The 21,000-nt window shown below is 50.7% G+C and overlaps 1 protein-coding gene across 1 annotated transcript in view; it reads right to left on the minus strand.

Moving 5' to 3' along the window:
* The window catches only part of GALNT9 (polypeptide N-acetylgalactosaminyltransferase 9), a 118,370-nt gene that overhangs the window by 33,358 nt on the left and 64,012 nt on the right, over positions 1-21,000 (minus strand). The window contains exon 6 of the mRNA XM_065904837.1: positions 12,951-13,068. Within this exon, the coding sequence (XP_065760909.1) occupies positions 12,951-13,068 (118 nt within the window). The remainder of the gene's footprint in view (positions 1-12,950; positions 13,069-21,000) is intronic.

The following is a 21,000-nucleotide window of genomic DNA, read 5'->3' on the forward strand; positions in this document are numbered from 1 at the left end:
GAGACACAAACGATTTCCAATTTCTGCGGCTGCAGAGCTTTCCTGAGCAGGCGCTCCCCGTTTGATTCTGTCCTGACCTTTATTAAACCTAATGGACGCAACGGATTCATTTCCACCTAATTGGCTCTAGGACTTTCCTCATTAGGGGCTGAGCAGTTGGCAGTTTTACAATCACAGAAATGTAAATTGGCCCCGAGACCACAGAATTACTCCTCTAATTGGACTGAATCGATCAGAAGGGCTGTGTGGCCACCTGTGTTAATGGCGGACCAGAGAGTGTGGCTGCCAGGCCTGTCTGAGTGGGAGCAGGGGTCCTGGGAAGGCCGGAGGAGTACTCGGCCCGGGGCCACTCAGGGTGTCAGCCAGGGGGGCCACACTCCTGCCGCAGGGCCTTTGCACTTGAGGTTTTCTCCTCCTCCGGCAACACTTCCCTATCGTTGCATAACTTCTTCCCCTCCTCCTTCACATCTGCTAAGATGTCACCATCTCAGTACCCCCTTCCCCGATCATCCCATTTAAAATGACAGCCTCCAGGATCCCAGGTATCACTACACTGGGAATGAAGCAGCTGGACGCGTGTGCCCTGCTGAGTCCCCAGCACCTAGGACGGTGGTCGACACTCTATTCCTCAACAGGAGATTGTTGAGCCAATGAACACCTCGCCTCCCTTTGATGCCCCGGAACCCAGCACTTAGAACGGATGATTCATCTTTTATTCTGTAAGTAAACCAAACACTGAAGGCCGGTCGCATGCAGCAGTGAATGGGACCCAACCCAGCGCACATCGACTTACATCCCAACCAGTGAGGGAGGGGAGGAGACCCGCAGTAAAACGTATGCTAATAAACTAGATGAGACAGTGATGGATGATCCACGTAACGCCAAAGAGTGAGACGACAAGGATTAGCTTTGGGGGGCGGGGCGAAGCGGGGCGGGGCGGGGCGGGGCAACCAGGCGGGGTGGGGCTCTTTGCACTGAGTAAGAGAAGGCTCCGGCTCCAACCAGGGAGGGTGGAGGCTCGAGGGTGGCGCGGATAATAAGAGGGTGGGCACTGGGACACACAGGGAGCGGGATGGGGAGCGTCACACACCGTGGGAGGAAGTTTGGGATCCTCAGGGTGATGATGAAAGAGCCCCCTCTCTTGGCTTCTGTGTAGCGTGAACAAGAAAGGCGCAGACTGGGAGGAGCCCAATTCCAGGTGGGCTTGATACCGATCTAGGTCCTCGGACTCTTTAATCATCAGACATTGATAAGAGGCCAGATGAGAAATTCAGGCAAGGCTTTGTTAGGACTCGCGCTGTGGCACCAGGGAGTAAGAACCAATGATCAGTGCCCTTGCTGCTCCCCTAGATAGGGTGACGGTGGGGGTGGATTGGTGGGTGGGGCTGGAGGGATGGCTTAGGTGGTCTGCCCACCCCCAAGGTGATGCTATATGCAGGGATCGTGGGCAGGACACTGCTTTTGCTGCCTGAGAAATGGCAGTTGGTTTGTGGCCTTTTTGTATCTTACTGTTCATAATTTAACCCCAACTAAGCATGAGAGTTGGACTGTGAAGAAAGCTGAGCACCGAAAAATTGATGCTTTTGAACTACGGTGTTGGAGAAGACTCTTGAGAGTCCCTTGGACTGCAAAGAGATCCAACCAGTCCATCCTAAAGGAGATCAGTCCTAGGTGTTCATTGGAAGGACTGATGCTGAAGCTAAAACTCCAATACTTTGGCCATCTGATGCGAAGAGTTAACTCATTGGAAAAGACCCTGATGCTGGGAGGGATTGGGGGCAGGAGGAGAAGGGGTCGACAGAGGATGAGATGGCTGGATGGCATCACCGATTGGATGGGCATGGGTTTGGGTAGACTCCGGGAGTTGGTGATAGACAGGGAGGCCTGGCGTGCTGTGATTCATGGGATCGCAAAGAGTCGGACACGACTGAGCGACTGAACTGAACTGAACTGAAGCATGGGTGCAGTTATTTTTAGTTCCTTATAGTTTATTTGTATGCTGTGGTTCAGGTGCAGCATCCCAGGCCCCAGGCTTTTTCAGATCACACTTTTGGATGAGTGGATTGAAGCAGAGGGAGGAAAGTGCCCAAGGTCACACCTAGGGAAGGTGGTGGTGGTGCGGGTGTGTGTGAAGAGCCTCAACCTGTTGAACAAGCAAAGAGGAGACCATGACATTGGGAGTTAAAGAATTCTTACTGTCCTGAGTCCCTCTTCTGAGCCTCGGATCTGGTCTGACTTGTGTGTGCTTCCACCACTCCTGTCTGCCTTGTCTGCTGGTACATGGAGGCTGAGGCCTGGAGCCACCACATGTGAGGAAGTCCAGCTATGGCTAGGCCACAGGGAGGCACTGCCGCCTATGGCCCCAGCTGAACTCTAAGACGGGCAGCATCTACCTGGGATGTCGTGTCCTGCTGGGCTTTTGGATGAGTGCAGCCTAGCCACCTTCTGACAGCATGCAGGTGAGAAATCATACGCTGAGCCCTTCCCAAACTCCTGACCCACCAAACTGTGAGCAAAATAAGAGGGTAATTTTAAGCCTCTGAAAGCCGAGCACTGAAGAATTGATGCTTTTGAAGTGTGGTGTTGGAGAAGACTCTTGAGAGTCCGTTGGACTGCAAGGAGATCCAGCCAGTTCATCCTAAAGGAGATCAGTCCTAGGTGTTCATTGGAAGGACTGATGTTGAAGCTAAAACTCCAATACTTTGGCCATCTAATGCGAAGAGCTGACTCATTTGAAAAGTCCCTAATGCTGGGAAAGATTGAGGGCAGGAGGAGAAGGGGACAACAGAGGATGAGATGGTTGGATGGCATCACCAACTCAATGGACATGAGTTTGGGTAAACTACGGCAGTTGGTGATAGACAGGGAGGCCTGGCATGCTGCGGTTCATGGGGTTGCAGGACATGACTGAGCAACTGAACTGAACTGAAATTGTGGAATGTTTGTTACACAGCAAGTGTAACTGACACTCAGACTAGCTGTAGCTGGGGGCCCATGTCTGTGTGTCCTATGTTCATTTCAAAAGGTTGACAGGCATAGAAAGAACTTTGTTAGCGTGTGCCTGCCTATCCTTGTGTTCTCCTGGGGGAGCCCTGCTAACTCATCCAACTGCTCACACCCTTCACCCCAGGGCCTTGCCACACAGCTGAACACCCACAGTGCTGGACAGGACACATCACAGCCCAGGAGGTTGCAAGCAAATGCCTCTTTGACCCACAGTCTCTAAATATCAGCTCAATGTGTAACATATGGGGCCAGCTGGGTTCCCTCGTTTGGAGGTCAAGTTCAGCATCCCTGGGCTCTGATGCACAGATGTCAGCGGGATCTCACAGATGAATTAGCCAAGACCAGGGTGGAGGCATCAAGGTGGGCCCTAGGTGAGGGGAGGAGCTGGTGTCCAGTGGGAGGGGCCCTGGATCCATTCAAATGGGAGATGGAATCTAGAATTCAATCTGAGACTTTTCCACTTGAAATAATCAAGTTAAAAAAGAGAGGGGGCACTTTAGGGTGGCAGATAATTTATGTATCAATGTGGGAGAGAGTGGTCCAGTGCTTACTTTTGACAAAGCCCCTGAGCTGCAGATCTGAGTTGGCGGGGGTGGCGTAGGGGAGAGAAAATACAGGAACCAGCCGCTTTCCCTGACCTGACTCCCAGGCTGGCATCCCTCAGGGTGGATTCTCGGTCCAGCCTCTTTCCTGAGCTTCGGGCCCACCTTCCATTCACTTCCTGCCCCTCTTCGTGCCTTCTACCGAGGCCCCCATCTTCCAGGGACATGGCTTTTCTGGGAGATGGATGCCCAGGGCTGGGAGGCACCCTACACCAGAACAGAAACTGCTCTAGTCATTTCAAACACGGGTGCAAGACCGGCGGGGTCACCGATGGGCCAGGCTGTGAGGAAGACAATGCTCAGGAGGCAGCCAGCCACCAGCAAGAATCGAGGTGTATGGGGGACGGCATGCACAGGGCACAGGCCTCTCCCCAGAAGCCTCTGGAAGCACCGAGGGCCTATCGGGGCAGGAACTGGAGCCCCAAGTAAGGGGTAGGCATGCGCAGCCCGGCCCTACCAGAGCCTCTCCAGGAGCTGGGCGTGCAACCTACAAGGGACCCTGCGGGCACAGCCCCCAGACTGGGGACTGAGGACAGAGGGGCCCACCTCGCCCCCTAGTGGCGATGTGTGGAACTGCTCTAGTGCTTCGGGTCAGCGATGGCCACGGGGACACATTGCTGTGTGATGTTCAACAGCGGCTCCACGGAGAAGGGCACTCAGGGAAGGTCACTTGAAATGAGTCTGATCTCTGCCCTAAACGGGGGGAGGGGGGGGCACGCCTGTTCATTCTGATCCCCCCAAGGCCTGGGCTTGCCCTTTGCTCCTCTGCAGCCTGCTGTGGTCCATGGGCTGATGGGCTTGTAGGGAGACCCGCCCTAAAACTCAGGACTGGGCAGGAGCCCCCAGCGCAGGTGACAGACAGTAGAACTGCTGCCCTCAGGCCCACGGGTATCCTGCCGCTGGCTGTTAACAGCACAGGGCAGCCTGCAAACCGCAGGGCGGGCATCCCTCAGGCCTCTCGCTGGCCCTCCCCACCCCCAGGCCCCATCTGCTGTGAGGACAGCCTGCTCCTCCTGGACCGGGGTGAGTCGCTGTCCTGGGGTCCTTGATCCCAGCCACCAGGATCGCCCCTGGAGGTCCTGCCTCTCTTTCATGTCTCTGCCTGATTTTTTCTTTCTTCTTCTTGCTATTTATAGTTTACTTTATCTTGCTGGGATTTTTCTGTTTCCTGGCAAGCTACCTTAAATCTGGTCAATAATAAAACTTTATAAAAATAGAACTACCATATGATCCAGCAATCCCACTCCTGGGCATATATCTGGACAAAACTATAATTCAAAAAGATATATGCATCCCTGTGTTCATAGAAGCACTATTCATAATAGCCAAGACATGGAAACAACGGAAATATCCATTGACAGATGAATGCATAAAGAAGATGTGGCATATATATACAATGGAATATTACTCAGCCATAAAAAGAATGAAGTAATGCCATTTGTAACAACATGGATGGAACTGAAGGTTATTATACTAAATGAAGTAAATCAGAAAAAGATAAATACCATATAACAGCACTTATATGTGGAATCTGGCATCCCAGGTGGCTCAGTGGTAAAGAATTTGCCTGCCTATGCAGGAGATTCAAGAGACTCTGGTTCGATCCCTGGGTTGGGAAGCTCCCTTGGCAAAGGAAGTGGCAACCCACTCCTGTATTCTTGCCTAGAGAATCCCGTGGACAGAGAAGCCTGGCGGGCTACAGTCCATGGGGTTGCAAAGAATCAAGACACGAATGAGCACAAACACACATATGTGGAATCTAAAATACAATACAAATAAACATATCTACAAAGCAGAAACAGACTCATAGACATAGGGAACAGACTTGTGGTTGCCAGGGGGGGTGGGGGGAGGAAGAAGGATGGGTTGGGAGTTTGGGATTAGCAGAAGCAAACTATTAAATACAGACTGGATAAATAAAAATGTTCTACTGTAGAGCACAAAGAACTATATGCAATGTCTTGGGATAAAGCATAATGGAAAAAATATAAAAAAGAATATATCTAACTAAAAAATATTAAAAAATATATATGCATACATGCACACATCTGGATACTTAATATACCCAAGTATGTGTGATTTACATAAAATAATATTTTATGGTAGCTCAGCTGAGAAAGAATCCACCTGCAATGCAGGAGACCCTGATTCAATTCCTGGGTCAGGAAGATCCCCTGAAGAAGGGATAGACTACCCACTCCAGTATTCATGGGTTTCCCTAGTGGCTCAGATGGTAAAAAATCTGCCTGCAATGCAGGAGACCTGGGTTCGATCCCAGGGAAGATCCCCTGGAGAAGGGAATGGCAAGCCACTCCAATATTCTTGTCTGGAGAATCCCATGGACAGAGGAGCTTGGCAGGCTACATACAGTCCACGGGGTTGCAAAGAGTCAGACACAACTGAAGTGACTTAGTACGCACTCACGAGTCACCAAGGAAGTCTAGAAGGAGGGTACAGACAGATTTTAATCAGAGGGTCTTAAATTTCTTGTGGGCTTTCCTGGTAGCTCAGATGGTAAAGAAATCTGCCTGCAACACAGAAGACCTGGGTTTGATCCCTGGGTTGGGAAGATCCCCTGGAGGAGGGCTTGGCAACCCACTACAGTATTCTTGCCTGGAGAATCCCCATGGATAGAGGAGCCCGGTGGGCTACAGTCCATGGGGTCACAGAGTCAGACACGACTGAGTGACTAAGCACAGAACAAGCACAGCATACCGTATTACTTTACATAAATGGTAGAAGAATCCACCTGCCAGTGGTAAGAATCTGCCTGCTAATGCAGGAGATGCAGGTTTGGTCCCTGGGTGGGGAAGATCCCAGGAGAAGGAAATGGCAATCCACTCCAGTATTCTTGCCTGGGAAATCCCATGGACAGAGGAGCCTGGAGGGCTACAGTCCATGGGGTCGCAAAAGAGTTGTCACAACTTAGCAACTAAACAACAATGAAAATAAATATTGTATATGTATGTCTAGCTCTGTCATCTAGGTTTGTATCTGCATACTGGTCTATCTATATCTATATTCAGATCTATATCTGAATGGGATGGAATACCTACACCCATATCTATAGCTACATCCTTATTTACATGCGAGTCCACACTCACCTCCACACCAAATCCATACCTACACCTACACTTGCCTCACCTCAGTTAGTGAACTGGCCCCTGGTGTTCCACCCGCAGCGCCAACCCCAGCACCTCCCCCACAGCGAGGAGGACCTGCCCAGAGCAGAGCCCAGAGCCCCCTTTACAAAGTGGAGACCCAGGTCAGGGGTGCTGGGGACCTACCTGTGGTCAAAGCACCAGGGACAGACAGAGCCTGGTGCTGCTCCCCTTTTGCTGGACGCCCCTTCTTCAGTATCTCCAAAGGTTCCTACCTTCCTGCAAAGATAACCCCTGGCCTCCCCATCCCTTGTCACTGTAACCACCTGCTAGGAGCCACCCACGTGAGCATCGTCCTGGCCCTCCCCTGCTGTGTAACGGCCAAACCTGCAGTGGTCACTGTGTGTTCACGAAGCATGGTGGGTGCAGTGGAGTGTCCACACCCGGACCCCACTCCTGCCTCACCAGCCGGGACCGGGGAGACTCCCCCGCTCTGCCCTACCCCTGAGCCTGTCAGCACCCCGTGTGCCCCACACAGCCTCAGCTGTCCCCCAGGAGTGCTGGGCAGCTACCCCACTTCCGGGAGCCCCCCTACTGTGGGAGGCACACTGCACGTGATATGCGTGGGCATTGCTCATTATGTGCGGGTCATTCCGCTGCCTGTCCCCTCTGTCTCCCCAGCCCTTTGCAGCGTGCCCTCTCTTCCCAGCAGGGTGTCTGGTGCCCACGGTTAGGTACTCCGGCCTCCAGCTCCTACCTCCCCTCAGGAGATGTCCCCCCGCCCCCCTGTGGAAGCTCACCTCCTTTCCCGTTCTCTAGGAGGATATTCCCATGTCTTCCTGGTGCTCCATGCACCACCAGACACAGAGACATGCCCATCTCTCCATAGCCCTCTCCCAGGTGCCTACCTGGCAGCACCCAGGGCAGTACCTCCCCCACCCCCCTTGCCCACTTCTCATTTGGACAGTTCAGGGGTCTTAGATAGACCCCGCCCCTACCTTACCCCCTACACTGCCTGCTTCCTAGATTCAGGTGATGGCGTCCAGCCTGACTTCTCTCTCCTCTGCGGTTGCAGGATACAGCTGTCACCCTCATCCGGCCCCCAGACTCCTGGTGCCTGCTTGCCTGGACCAGGTCCACCCTGTTTCTCCCTCCCCTGTCGGCTCGCCCAGGCTGGCTTCTGCCTGACCCTGCACTGCCCCTGACTTGAGCCACTGCAAAGCCCCCCTGGGGTCCCTGCCCTCAAACTCCTCCTCCTGCCTCTCATGGCCCACAATCCCTGGATGGTCCCACCTGACTTGGCAGGCAAGCCGATCCCAACTGTCCTTCCAGGTGGGTCCCTTCCTGCCCTTAGCTGCCAGCTGAGTTTGGTTTGGAAGGAGACAGGAAGTGAAAGGTCGTGAGGGTGCTTCTCCTCTGCCCAGCCCCGCATGCATGCCTTGCGTCTCCAGTGGCGGTTCATCCTTGTTGGGAGGGGATCCCTCTGCCCAGGTGCCTGTTCACTGAGCATCATGTTCCCCCTACCCAGTTCGGGTGTCAGGGGCAGCAGCCAGGTTCCCCCATCCCCAGGACCACTGCAGCTTCCTTGGGACTCTGACCCTGCTCCCTGAGCTGACATCATCTAACTCCAGGACGGATTAGAATCCAACGTAGAGAAGGAGGAATAGACCAAATACAGAGAACTGTCGCTACTTGTCAGGTTCAAGAATCATTTGGAAAGGTTTGGTCTTTAATGCTGAAAAGTCAGCATATTGAAGACTACCAGATTAATCCTGTGATTCCATTTTAACATGTATAATTGAGGGTTGATTCTAAATTTGTGGTTTAAAATTGGACCTTGTCAGATAATTTAAAACATTTGCAAACAATCCTGAAAGGCTTCAGAGAATTTGAGATGTGGTAAAAGTTTGATATACTAGACACAGGAGAATTTTGTAAGCACTTAGGGGAACTTCTGCAGTGACATCAGGCCTTCAAAGTGCTTAAAGAGAAAAGAAAATATGCCACATTTGTAAGTGTCATTTTAAAAGGTTCAAGGGAATTTAACTAGGCAGAAATGGAACTGATCATTGTTTAATAGTGTTTAATCTATTCAATCTGAGTTAATCAAACATTAATCAAAGAAAAGGGGAAGTTGAGTTATATATTTATATATAATATAATATTATAATATATTTATAATATAAATATATTATATTTATAACCATAATAATATGATCTCTAGGTTTCACTTTAAAACCTTAAAACAAACAGGTTTGGAAAAGTGTAACTTCAATAAACTGTTTATAAATTTTTAAAAAATAAGTCTTAAATAATCTTTTCTGTGAATAAAGTCTCCACAGAGAAATAAACATCTAAATGAGACTCCAGAAACAAAACATAAAAGCCCAAGGACCCCAAATCAATCAGAGCTCAGCCCCACCTCAGCACAGCCTGGCCACAGGAGACCCCAGGTCCTGGCCCCTGGCCCCTTCCCCTCTGTCCGTATTTATGGAGTGAGCTCAGTAATGCACCAGGCCCTGTGCAAAGCAAGAAGCATTCGAGCCTGGCTGGTTCACGAACCCCAGAGTGGAAGCTGGGGGGGCGGGCAACTGGTTCTCAAAGTGGGTTCCAGTGGAGTCAGTGGCTGCTGGGAATTTGTTGGAAATGAAGATTCCTGGGCTCCACCCTGCCATACTGAATCCACATGTCTGGGATGGGGCTCAGTGATCTATTTGTAAGGAGCCTCTAGGGGATTCTGATGCTGCTGGCGTCTGAGAACCAGGCTGAGGGACCTGCCCCATGCTCGTGGTGGATCTCCCAGCCCCTTCTCTCTGCCTGCCAACCTGCTCAGCTCGGCACTCTGAGTGGTGGAGCGGCTGTCAGCATCCTGGGGCCTCGGTAAGACCAGCTGGGACCTGGGACCCTCTGTTGCAGTGCTTGTACCTGGACAAAGGTCTGCTCAGGCTACAAAACAAAAAGAAACTCTAAGGGACTAAAAATAACTGTGAGTATGCCCAGTGGGAGCAAATTCTGGACAAAAGATACAAAAAGACTAAAACCCAACTGCCACTTCTGAAGAGCCAGGAGCAGAGGCAGGGTACTGTGCTTGTCCCCCTGCACACAGCACCACCTACGGGGTGGACAGACCACCTAAGCCACCCCTCCATCCTGAACCCTTGGACCCACCCCTACCCTCACCGCATACAGGGAGCCAGCTCAGCTCGCCCCCACCCCAGGGAGCAGGCTAGGGAAACTTGCTTTTTTCACTGCCTTCTGTAGCCACAAAAGTCCCAATAAAGCTTTGCCTAAATTTTTTGTTTGGTTGCTGATTAATTTTTATTGATTAGCAGAGAACCCTTGTCAGATCATTAGGATGCAGCATCACAGCTAATGATGAATCTTATCCCAAATTATGTCCTAAAAATTGGAAGTCAGTGCCCATGCTGGCTTCCTCTTATTTAAATCAGAAACAGCTCTGAACCTCAGGCTTGACTACTGGTGGGTGAGAGACTCGTGGCCGGCCCATCCACTGCTGCAGGACTTGGTCAGTTCACTGGCTGTCCCCAAACCCTGAGTCTTGGCCTCTTTGAAGAGGGGCAGGAGGGCACAGGAGTGAGGTCAGAGGTGGCAGTGTGGGTTCACATGCCTGTCAGGCTCTGGCTTTCCTGCCCCTGGCAGCCTTGCTCCCACACAGCCGGAGCCCGTGGGCAGACTGTCACTTACAGGCCGTGGGAGCTGCCCTGCTTCACAATTTGGATCCATGACCAAGCTCATTCTGCGTCCCCTAAGAGAAGGCATCACCAACCGGGGTCATCCATAGCTCTCCAAGTTACTCTGCCCTTGGATGGGGCAACCCTGATAATTAAGAATAGTTGGAGGATTCTTGGGCAAGTGTGACCAGAGGGGACTTCCCTGGTGGTCCAGTGGTTAAGACTCCATGCTTCCACTGAAGGGGGCATGGGTTTGATCCCTGATCAGGGAACTAAAATCCCACATACCTTGGAGCAGCTAAGCCCGTGTACCACAACTAGAGAGCCCGTATGCCGCCAAAAACTGAGCCCACGTGCTACAACTACTGAAACCCATGAGCCTTAGAGCCAGTGCTCCGCACCAAGAGAAGCCACTGCAATGAGAAGCCTGCATACTGCAACTAGAGAGTAGCCCCCACTCACTGCAACTACAGATAGCCCACTCACAGCAACAAAGACCCAGCACAGCCGAAAATAGATTAAAAAATTTAAAAAGAAGTTGTTGGCATCTTGCCCACTGTTCTGTCCTCGCTGACCAGTCACTGCATCAGAGCAGGGTTGACAGCAGATACCAGGAGCTGGGAGAGGCAGGAGGGATCCTCCCCAGCAACCCCCAGCCATGCTGGGTCTTCGGACTGGTCTGTGGGTTTAAGCCTCCCAGTGATGGTGCTCTGTAAAGGCTAATAGATCCTGTGTCAAAAATGTTTTTATTTGGGAACTCCTGGTGTTGCCCCTGGGTAGAGACAGCTAACCACTGGTTAGGTAGCCTTGAGCTAGTGTGAGCCTGCTTTCCAGCCCTGGGCCTCTGCGCACTCTGGGTGGAGCAAGGTCATTGGACTGCAGTTGCAACAGGAAAGGAAGGAGTATTAGCAGGAGTGAGGCAAGGACTCGGTGACCCATGATCAGGGGCTGAGGGTTCAAACCCACAGTCTCCTGGAAGCAGGGCCCTGTAGCAGCCCAGGTCCACGGTCCTTGAAAGCCCCACCCGTCCCTCTTCGGATGGACTGTGTCGTGTCCTGTCAATCATGCTGTGACCATCCCACTGAGCTGAGAATGGAGCCCAGAGTACCAGCCTTCGACTGTGCATTGGCTCAGAACCCAATCCCATTTTATCCTAGGAGTACACTGAACCAAGGAGGTGAAAGACCTGCACGCTGAAAACTGCAAGACAGCAATGAAAGAAATTGAAGAAGACACTAATAAATGGAAAAGTATTCTTGCTCATGGATTGGAAAAGTGTTACTAAAATGACCATACTACTATCTATCTATGGATTCAGTGCATCCCTATCAAAATGCCAATGATATTCTCCCTCAGAAATAGAACAAACAAATAATTCCTATAATTTCTGTGGAATCACAAAAGACTCCAAAGCCATCTTGAGAAAGAAGAACAAAGCTGGAGGCATCACATGCCTTGATTTCAAACTATATTACAAGGCTACGATAATCAAAACATATGGCATTGGCATAAAAACAGACACATGGATCAATGGGACAGAATAGAGAGCTCAGAAATAAACCCAGGCACACATTGCCAGTGAATTTATGACCAAGGAGCCAAGAACATATAACAGGGAAAAGATAGTCTCCTCAATAAATTGTGCTGGGCAGTCCAGGGAAAACTGGGCAGCTATACACAAAACAGTAAGCTGGACCACTATCTTACACCATGCACAAAAGTTAACTCAAAATGAACTAAAGATTTGAGCATAAGACCTGGGACAATAACATTCCTAGAAGACACAGATGTAGAGGACTGTCTTGTGGACACAGCAGGGGAAGGAGGGAGTAGGACGAATAGGGAGAGTAGCCTTGATACATACTACCATGTGTGACATAGATAGCTCGTGAGAAGTTACTGCATAGTGCAGGGAGTTCAGCTCGGGGCTCTGTGATGACCTAGGGGGTGAATTGGCAGGGAGGGAGGTCCAAGAGGGAGGAGATATATGGCGAATTCGCACTGTTGTATGGCAGAAACCAACACGACATTCTAAAGCAATTATCCTCCAATGAAAAAACAAAAATAAAGTGAACTCAAAAAGAAAATAACTAGAAGGAAACATCCTGTCTGGAGCCTTCTCTACCCACTGCCCCCAGGAGAAGTCATGGGGGCTTCCGCAGCCCACAATGCCCATGTGCACTCTGCCTTTCACCTCCACCAAGACAAGCCCACGATCTTCTTGGGTCTCCTCGCCACTGATGCACAAACTCCCCATGCTCAGGACCAGCTCTTAGTTTCCAAGCTCCCCACCAGCCCCGACTTCAGTGTAAAGCAACAGAGTGAATGGCTTGAGAAATAAAGTAAGACCTGAAATACAGTCTCTTATTAGCACATCATACTTCCCAGTCCCCTTGCCACCGAGGTTTCTTACATTGACCTAAGTTTGGGGGCTTTACCTCCTCCTGACCCATAACAAGCAGCTCACAGACCAGCCAGCACAACTTTCGACAGGTCTGCTCGGCAAACCATCCCGTGAGTGGCCCCGGCGGCTGCGCAGCGACACTTACCCTCATGCCTAGCTCTATGTTCTCCCCGCCGTACACCTCCATGCCCGGGTCCAGCAGACCAATGTCCCCGAAGTACTCCCGGTCCACAACGAAGGAGCAGCCGATCATGGCCGGGGTCCTGGGGAGAAGCAGGCAGGGAGTGAGCGGGTCATCAGTGTGTGGCCCGGACCCCGGCAGCCTGGGGGGGCCTGCCACCCTCTTTCCAAGTCCTCACATGTCATCCCTGAGCTCTTTCTCTTCCCCTGGTCACTGTGCCCAGGGCTTGCCTCAGGCTTGTCTTTGCACCCATCAGAGATGACCAGCATTCAATTCAGGCAACTTAGTGTAGATTTTAAAAATTTAAAAATCTGATTACCCAGTGAGTTATTTAGTTGCCCTGATCATAAATTCCCAAGCTTCAGTCACTTACCTACCTCCTTCATTATTTTATCTGTGTATCAGGAATCAGGGCCGCAATTGGCAGTCACACAGGTTGTGCACTGCTCAACTCTATGGAATCCCCTCAATATCAGGCTCACTCTGGATGACAGACCTTGAAGTTATACAGTGTACAACCTCTGCAGCTATATGCAACAGACTGCCAGCTCTACTATATTCCTGTAATAATTCTATTTACATCTACACGTTTTAAAAATGTCAGTAAATCTTGCCTTGCCCCAAGCAATTATATCTGTAAAATCATGTGTCAATGAGCTACTTATGTTTTCTTCTAAGATGTATTAGCAATTTATCAGTGTTAAGACCTCCACTGGACTTATGGAGCAGTGGTGATCAAAGCAGATTGTGATGAGACAGAGTGGCAGAGAAAAGTGGGCGGTGTCACTGTGAATGGACCTGCACACTTGCTGACTCATTCATTCATTCCTGATACATTCACGTCATAAACGCAGGGTATACCGAGAACCAATTAGTTGGAGAAGAAGAAAAAAACATAAAGGAAAAATATATTTCCAGCAATAGGCACAATCTCTGTTTTGTAAGAAAGCAGGACCTTCCAAGCTTTTTTTTTTTAATATATTTACTTTTATTTTTGTCTGTACTGCGTCTTCATTGCTGCACAGGCTTTTTCTCTAGTTGCAGAGAGCGGGGGCCACTCTCTAGTTGCAGTGTGTGGGCTTCTCATTGGGACGGCTTCTCTTGTTGCAGAACACAGGCTGTAGGATGTGCACACTTCAGTAGTTGCAGCTCCTGGCCCAGGCTCAGTAGCTGTGCAGGCTTAGTTGCTCCGAGGAATGTGGGATCTTCCCAGATCAAGGATTGAACCCATGTCTCCTGCATTTGCAGGCAGATTTGTTACCGCTGAGTCACCAGGCAAATCCCCTTCCAAGCTTTGGATGGAAGAATTTGCTTCAAAACAAAGACAACCACCTTGTTGTCTAAGGGCTCAGTTTCTTCCAAGCTCTTAGAGGACTGGCAAAGTCTCCCCATTGTCCCCAAAGGCCCCCCAAGACCCCCAAAAGACTGCGGGCTGAGGCTGCCCTCTCCTCTGCTTCCATTGTGCTCACCCACTGTTCTCACAGGTATGAAATCGCTCTTAGTGAAAACAACACAAAAAGTTGTTCTTAATCACAGTTTAAAAGAAGCATTTCTGCTCCCAGTGACTGGGACATCAGAAGCAAGTACCCATGAGTTGTCCAAGAATAACAGGCATTAAAAGGCAATTATCCTTTTATTTGTGTAAAGATCCAATTTGTTCTGTCATGACATTTGGGCCTCAAATCTAATAGTAACGAAATTTTAATGTCACCTGTGACGTGTAGCAAGCGTTTAACTGATTAAGTTATAGTTCACCAAATACGACAGCTATTTCTCTCATTTTCTTAACGACAACACAAAAATCTCAGGGTGATCTCTGATGAATGGAACTGCCAAGTCCCTGCCAAGTCTATTACAGCTGTAATGATTTTTTTATTATTGCTCCGAGTTCCAAAATAAACTTAACCTCACAAGGCGACGGTAGCAGAGTCAGCTGGCTCTGAATTTATTTGCATGAGAAATTCTTGCTGTGATTACAGAAAACAGTAAAGGCCGAGGGTTCTCAGGTTAGGCGGAGGAGGAGCCTTGTCGCCCTGGGGAGCTGGGCGAAAGCTCAGCCCAGCATCTGGGCCGATGTGCTGCATGCCCGGATACAGCCTCTACGAGGATGTTCATCTGGGCTCCTGCCTTGCAGAGGCCACAGACATGCAGACACATAGGTGCACAGACACACACACCACACACGCATGCATGGACATGCATACATGCACAACAGACACAGGCACACATGGATACATGGACACATGGAGACACACAAGCAACATACATACCCCATGGGGACAGACGCACACACACAATAAATAGATGTACAGATACACAGACACACATAATACACACACATAGTCCCACAAATGTACTCACAAAAACATACACACCCAAATGCACACAGATACATGCAGACACACATAACATGCACGCACACACTACATAGAGAAACACACATGTGCACACACATAAACACAGATACATACCTGCAGGAAAAACACACAGAGATACATACAGCACATGCACACACAGAGATAGACACAGACACACATCTGGCATTCACACATAGACACACATCCCCAGGTCCATGAAGCCTCGGAGTTCTAGATGAATAGAAGCTGATAAAATGAAGGTCACAAATGGGCTCTTCTGCTTTTGGGAGAGTAACAAGGGACAAGAGAGGCACCTGCTCTCGATGTCTTAAGGAAGACCACAGGCTCACAGGCAGGGCACCGCCGAGTGATCAGCGTAAACACAGGGGAAGACAGCCGACCGGGTATAGGGGCCACATGCACCGGTGACAGGTGGTGGAGAGACTAGTGTGGATTGGCTCAGCCCTCCTGGAGAAGTCTGAAGCTATGACTAGAGAGCCAGCAATACTTGTGCAGTGATGCAATGCTGACCCAGCTCCCTGCACACCAGCTCTGTGACCTCGGGCAAGCTGCTCAGCTTCTCTGTGCTCAGCGTCCCCGCCAGTAACGCGAGAGGCAGAATGGTGCCTCCTCCAAAGGCAGCTGTGCAGATGAAAACTGTATGGAGGAGGGTCTGGAGCCTGGGGACCATTTACTGTTGCTATTTTATCCCCTAACTCCATGGCTGGCATTTATCCCAGGAGGCTGATCCCAAAGCTATTTGCACAAAGCGGTGCACTGCAGCGTGAGTTACCGTGGCAAAAGGGAAATCAACATAGAGTCCATCAGTGTAGATGGTCGAATGAGTTTCGAGCCGTTCTTTTGATGGATTGTTACCTACCCAGCAGGCGAGGTGCTTATCAAGACCACCCAGCGCCATAAGAAGTGATGCTTGGGAGAGGGTAAGCGACAAGTCAGCAAGGAAAATGTCACCAACCTACCACTGTGACCAGAGAAGCAATTATGTGTGAGTGTGCCTGTATGCACAGGCTTCCCCCATGGCTCAGTGGTAAAGAATCCGTCTGCCACACAGGAGGCGCAGGAGATGCAGTTTCGATCCCTGGATTGGGAAGATCCCCTGAGTAGGAAATGGCAACCCACTCCAGTATTCTTGCCTGGAGACTCCCGTGGACAGAGGAGCCTGGTGGGCTACAGTCCATGGGGTCACAAAGAGCCGGACACGCCTGAAGCAACTGAGCATGCATGCATGCACGTACGCCTATAACGCGTGCACGGATCTATGTGTGGTCTTGTGTGTGTGTGCCTCTGTGTGTGCAGATCTATGTGTGATCTTGTGTGTGTGTGTCTGTGTGTGGATCTATGTGTAGTCTTGTGTGTGTGTGCCTGTGTGTGCGGATCTATGTGTGGTCTTATGTTTGTGTGTCTGTGTGTGGATCTGTGTGTGGTCTTGTGTGTGTGCATCTGTGTGTGAGGATCTATGTGTGGTTTTGTGTGTGTGTGTCTGTGTGTGTGCAGATCTACGTGTGGTCTTGTGTGTGTGTGTGCACGTGTCTGTTTTGTGTGTGTGTGTGTCTTGTGTGTGTGTGTGTGTGTGTGCAGATCTACGTGTGGTCTTGTGTGTGTGTGTGTGCGCGTGTCTGTGTGCAGATCTACATGTGATCTTGTGTGTGTGTGTGGATCTACGTGTGGTCTTGTGTGTGTGTGTGTGTCTGTATGTGTTGATCTATGTGTGGTCTTGTGTGTGTGTGCATCTGTGTGTGAATCTATGTGTGGTTTTGTGTGTGTGCACCTGTGTGTGAGGATCTATGTGTGGTTTTGTGTGTCTGTGTGTCTGTGTGCAGATATATGTGTGGTCTTTTGTGTGTGTGTGTGTGTGTGTGTGCAGATCTATGTGTGGTCTTGTGTGTGTGTGTGTGTGTGCATCTGTGTGTGCAGATCTATGTGTGGTCTTGTGTGTGTGTGTGTGTGCATCTGTGTGTGGATCTATGTGTGGTCTTGTGTGTATGTGTGTGTGTGTGCAGACCTATGTGTGGTCTTGTGTGTGTGTGTGTCTGTGTGTGGATCTATGTGTGGTCTTGTGCATGTGTGTGTCTTTGTGTGTGGATCTATGTGTGTTATTTTGTGTGTCTGAGCATGTACTTGCATGTGTGTCTGTGCTTGCATTTTTATCTTCATACATCTCTGTGCATGAGTGTGCATCTGTGTGTGAGTACAGGTGTGACTCAGACCCTCATTCCATGTTCCCCTGCTTGTGGAGGGGGGCAGGTGCTGGGTGTGGGCCCCTCCACCAACCCCACAACATCCCCTCTTTTCCTCTGGGTTCACCTGGCCCCACTGGAAGCCGGCTTACACCCACGCTCCCTCTGTGTCCACCAGACACACTGGCGTGAATCGGGACTGCCTCAGGGACAGGGGTGCAAGCCCACACATGGGCCCTGTGGCCCCGGGAAGATGCAAGCCAGGTGAGCCAAGGGGCTGCAGCTGCTCTCCTGGAGGCGGGGGGCCCACACAGTGCAGCCAATGCCCCATACCTGTGCTCTGCTAGCAGCTCAGAGTCACACGGAGACAAACACGCCACTGGTCATGGGTTCCATTTTGACCTCATTCAGAATTCAGGAAACAGCTCCTTTTCAATGATACAGTTCACGCAGGCAGACACCTTCAGCACACAGGACCCCTGGGGCCATGAGAGCCTGCCAGCCCCTCACTGCCCTCTCTCTCCATCTGTCAAGGCTGAGATACTTTTCCGCAGAAATCCAGGCCTTCTTTTGACCCTCTTCTTCCTTGAGCTTCCAGGATAATGGCTGGCAGGGAAATTTCCTTAGGTAAATCTTCACACACCAGCCTTTCCCAGGCCAACTTCCTCAGAGCAGGTGTGGGAGCTGTGTCCTTCAGAGAAGGGCATCGGCCCCTCTCCCAGGTCCAAGGGAGACCAGAAACCCCAGAGCAGTTCTCAGGAAAGACCCTTTCAGGCCCACAGACTGGCCCCAGGGATGCAGCTTCCCAGCCTGGGGTCAGGCAGGTCTCATGACGCGGTAAGGGATAACATCACAAGGTTTGCCAGGAGCCTTTGCTGCAGGCGCTGGGGTACCAGCGCTTCTTCTCATAGGTCTGCCGCTGAGGGGAGGTTGTGAGAAGACCCTTCCCTGAGAAGGTGGAGGGTAGGGCCATCCTCTGGATAATGACCTTGGAAGCAAAGACCTCAAGGCTGCCCTTAGAGTCGTGTCGCTCCAGATGCTCCAGCCTGAAGGGCGTGTGAAGCAGGCTGTTGGGAGCAGTGGGGATTGCGGCACTGTCCCCCTCCCCCCGAGAGCTCAGTAACAACTCAGCTCCAGTGGATATCACCAGCTAGGAATGGGGACCTGGGTTTTTCCAGAATCTTCTACCTTTCAGAGAATAGATATTGATTTCGTCTGAAATCTCTTAAGTATAAACATTGGTTCGAAGTTTGAGACATATATGACAAGTCAGGTGACATACTGCGACTCAGGCAACTTCCCCAGAACTTGAAGGACAAGGTCACGCCACTCTAGGCTCCCTGAGTACGGTGTACAAAGACCAGAACGCCTTGCTCTCCCCTCGAGAAGAATGGCTGGGCATCTGGGAGCTGTCCAAGGCATCACAAGGAGGGCAGTGAGTCCCAGCTTGGAGCCTGAGGAGGGCCCGACGGGGTCTGGGGAGAGGCTGGTTGGCTTCCTCTCCAATTTGCAGGAAGCCTTGGCTGGCTGTGGTTAAAGCGATCACACGGGCCAGCTGGCCATCAGCCCTGAAGGTGGCCTTGAAAGGCCCCTGTCAGGGCTCTGCTTCCCCAAAGGGCTGCACTCATGCCCATGGAGGATACAACTTGGGGACTGGCTGTGACAATGGCACCATATGGACCTGGGGAATGTTTGTGATTGTCACACGCATTATTGGATATGAACGGCCCTCAAGGTCTCATCTCAACATGGCTGTGTGTCGGCTCCATCCCCATGGGGTTACCCTGCTGGGAGATGCCCAGAGAGGTTTGGGATTGCCCAATCTTGGAGCAAGGCTCTGCAGAGGGCCCTCTTCTGGACACCGGTCATTTTTGGTTACCCAGCATGTTCATTTCTTGCAGCTGTGAAACACGTACCACGTGAACTGGGTAACCCTGACCCAGTTCAGGCAGAGAACGTGCCAATCCCACGGCTCCTGGGCCTCTCCAGGAGCTCTCCCCGCCCCTGCCCGCTCCACCAGATGTCTGCGTTCTCTGGACTTCTCTGGACCTCAATCACACAGTGTGTGCTCTTCCGAGTCTGACGTTTTGGCCACACTTTGAGTTTCATCCTCATTGTTATGGGCATCACCATATGTCCCTTTGTAGTTCTGAGAAGCATCCCGTTACGTGGCTAGATCACGCTTCATTTATCTATTCATGTGTTGATAGACATTTGGGTTCAATTCAGGACTATTGTGAATAAAGCGACTGCTATAAACATTTGCATCTTTGTGTAGACATATGTTTTCATTTCTTTTGGGCAAATACCTGGGGTGGAACGGCTGGTCATGTAGGAAGTGTTTTTACCTCTAGGAGAAACTGCCAGGTTTCCAAAGTGGCCTTGCTAATGTCTGCTCCCACCGGCCACGCTGAGAGCTGTGGCTGCTCTGTGTCGCTGTCAGTCTGTCTGGCCAACACTGCGTCTTACTTCCCTAGTGGCTCTGCAGTGGGCGACTTTTCATGGGTGTGTTAGTGTTCTGTCTACCTCCTTGTGTGTAGTATTTGTTCAAGGTCTTTGCCCATTTTTTTTCATTTGGGGTTTTGGCATCAGGGTTTTCTAATTCTTTCTAGGTGGTATTAATCAGGAGCAAAGTTTAAGACAACTTGCAGTCTGGCCAGAGCGTTCTTTCTTCAGCTTGAGCATCCAGGCTGCTCTGAGACTTAATTTCCTGCTGGACAGCTCTTTCCTAATGAAGGGTAGGTGCCCCGAAGCCCCTCTAAGACCCTCCTAGAGGAAGAAACAACTTGCAAAGGTGCCATGATGGACAGTTCTGGTCACTCATGGGCAGAGTGGTCTGTTTTAGCAGGGACGCACCACCTTGTAGAGATGAGGCAGGAGGCGTCCCTGCCTGAGGCCTTGAAATCCCAAACCTCTATGGGGAGAACTGGCCAAGGCTCCAGGGGATCAACAGACCCTGGAGATGAACATTCACTCCAAGAAAAATACCTCCAGCCTATTGGGCTCCCAGGAGAAAGTGGCAGTCCCAGTTGATTTTGAAGCATAGATTTTCCGGGGGTTCAACAGACCACAGAAAAGAAGGGAGGGGCTGAAAACTGCAGAAGGTCAGTCAGTGATGGAAACGAACAAAGCAAGCCAGGTGCAAGAAGAATGACGGTGCAAGTCTGAGGGCAGAGCAACACAGAGACATTAGGGAGTGGTGGGGACTGCAGCAAACTGGAGACCTCAGGCCTGTTTAGACAGGGGGTCACTTCTCAGCTCCAGCAACTGGCTGTCCTGTGAGAACGTGCACATTCTCATTTTAATAAAGATGCATTTTTAACATGGGAAAAACTCTCCATTTTCAGGTATGGGAACCAATTCAAAATAAAATAAGTGCTTTGGAGGACGTTCTCTCTAGCACACCCACCACCCTGGGTCTGATGTTTCTTATGTTTCTTTGTCCTCAGCTCCTTTGTG

Source organism: Muntiacus reevesi, chromosome 13, assembly GCF_963930625.1.
Source record: "Muntiacus reevesi chromosome 13, mMunRee1.1, whole genome shotgun sequence".
Taxonomy (NCBI): Eukaryota; Metazoa; Chordata; class Mammalia; order Artiodactyla; family Cervidae; genus Muntiacus; species Muntiacus reevesi.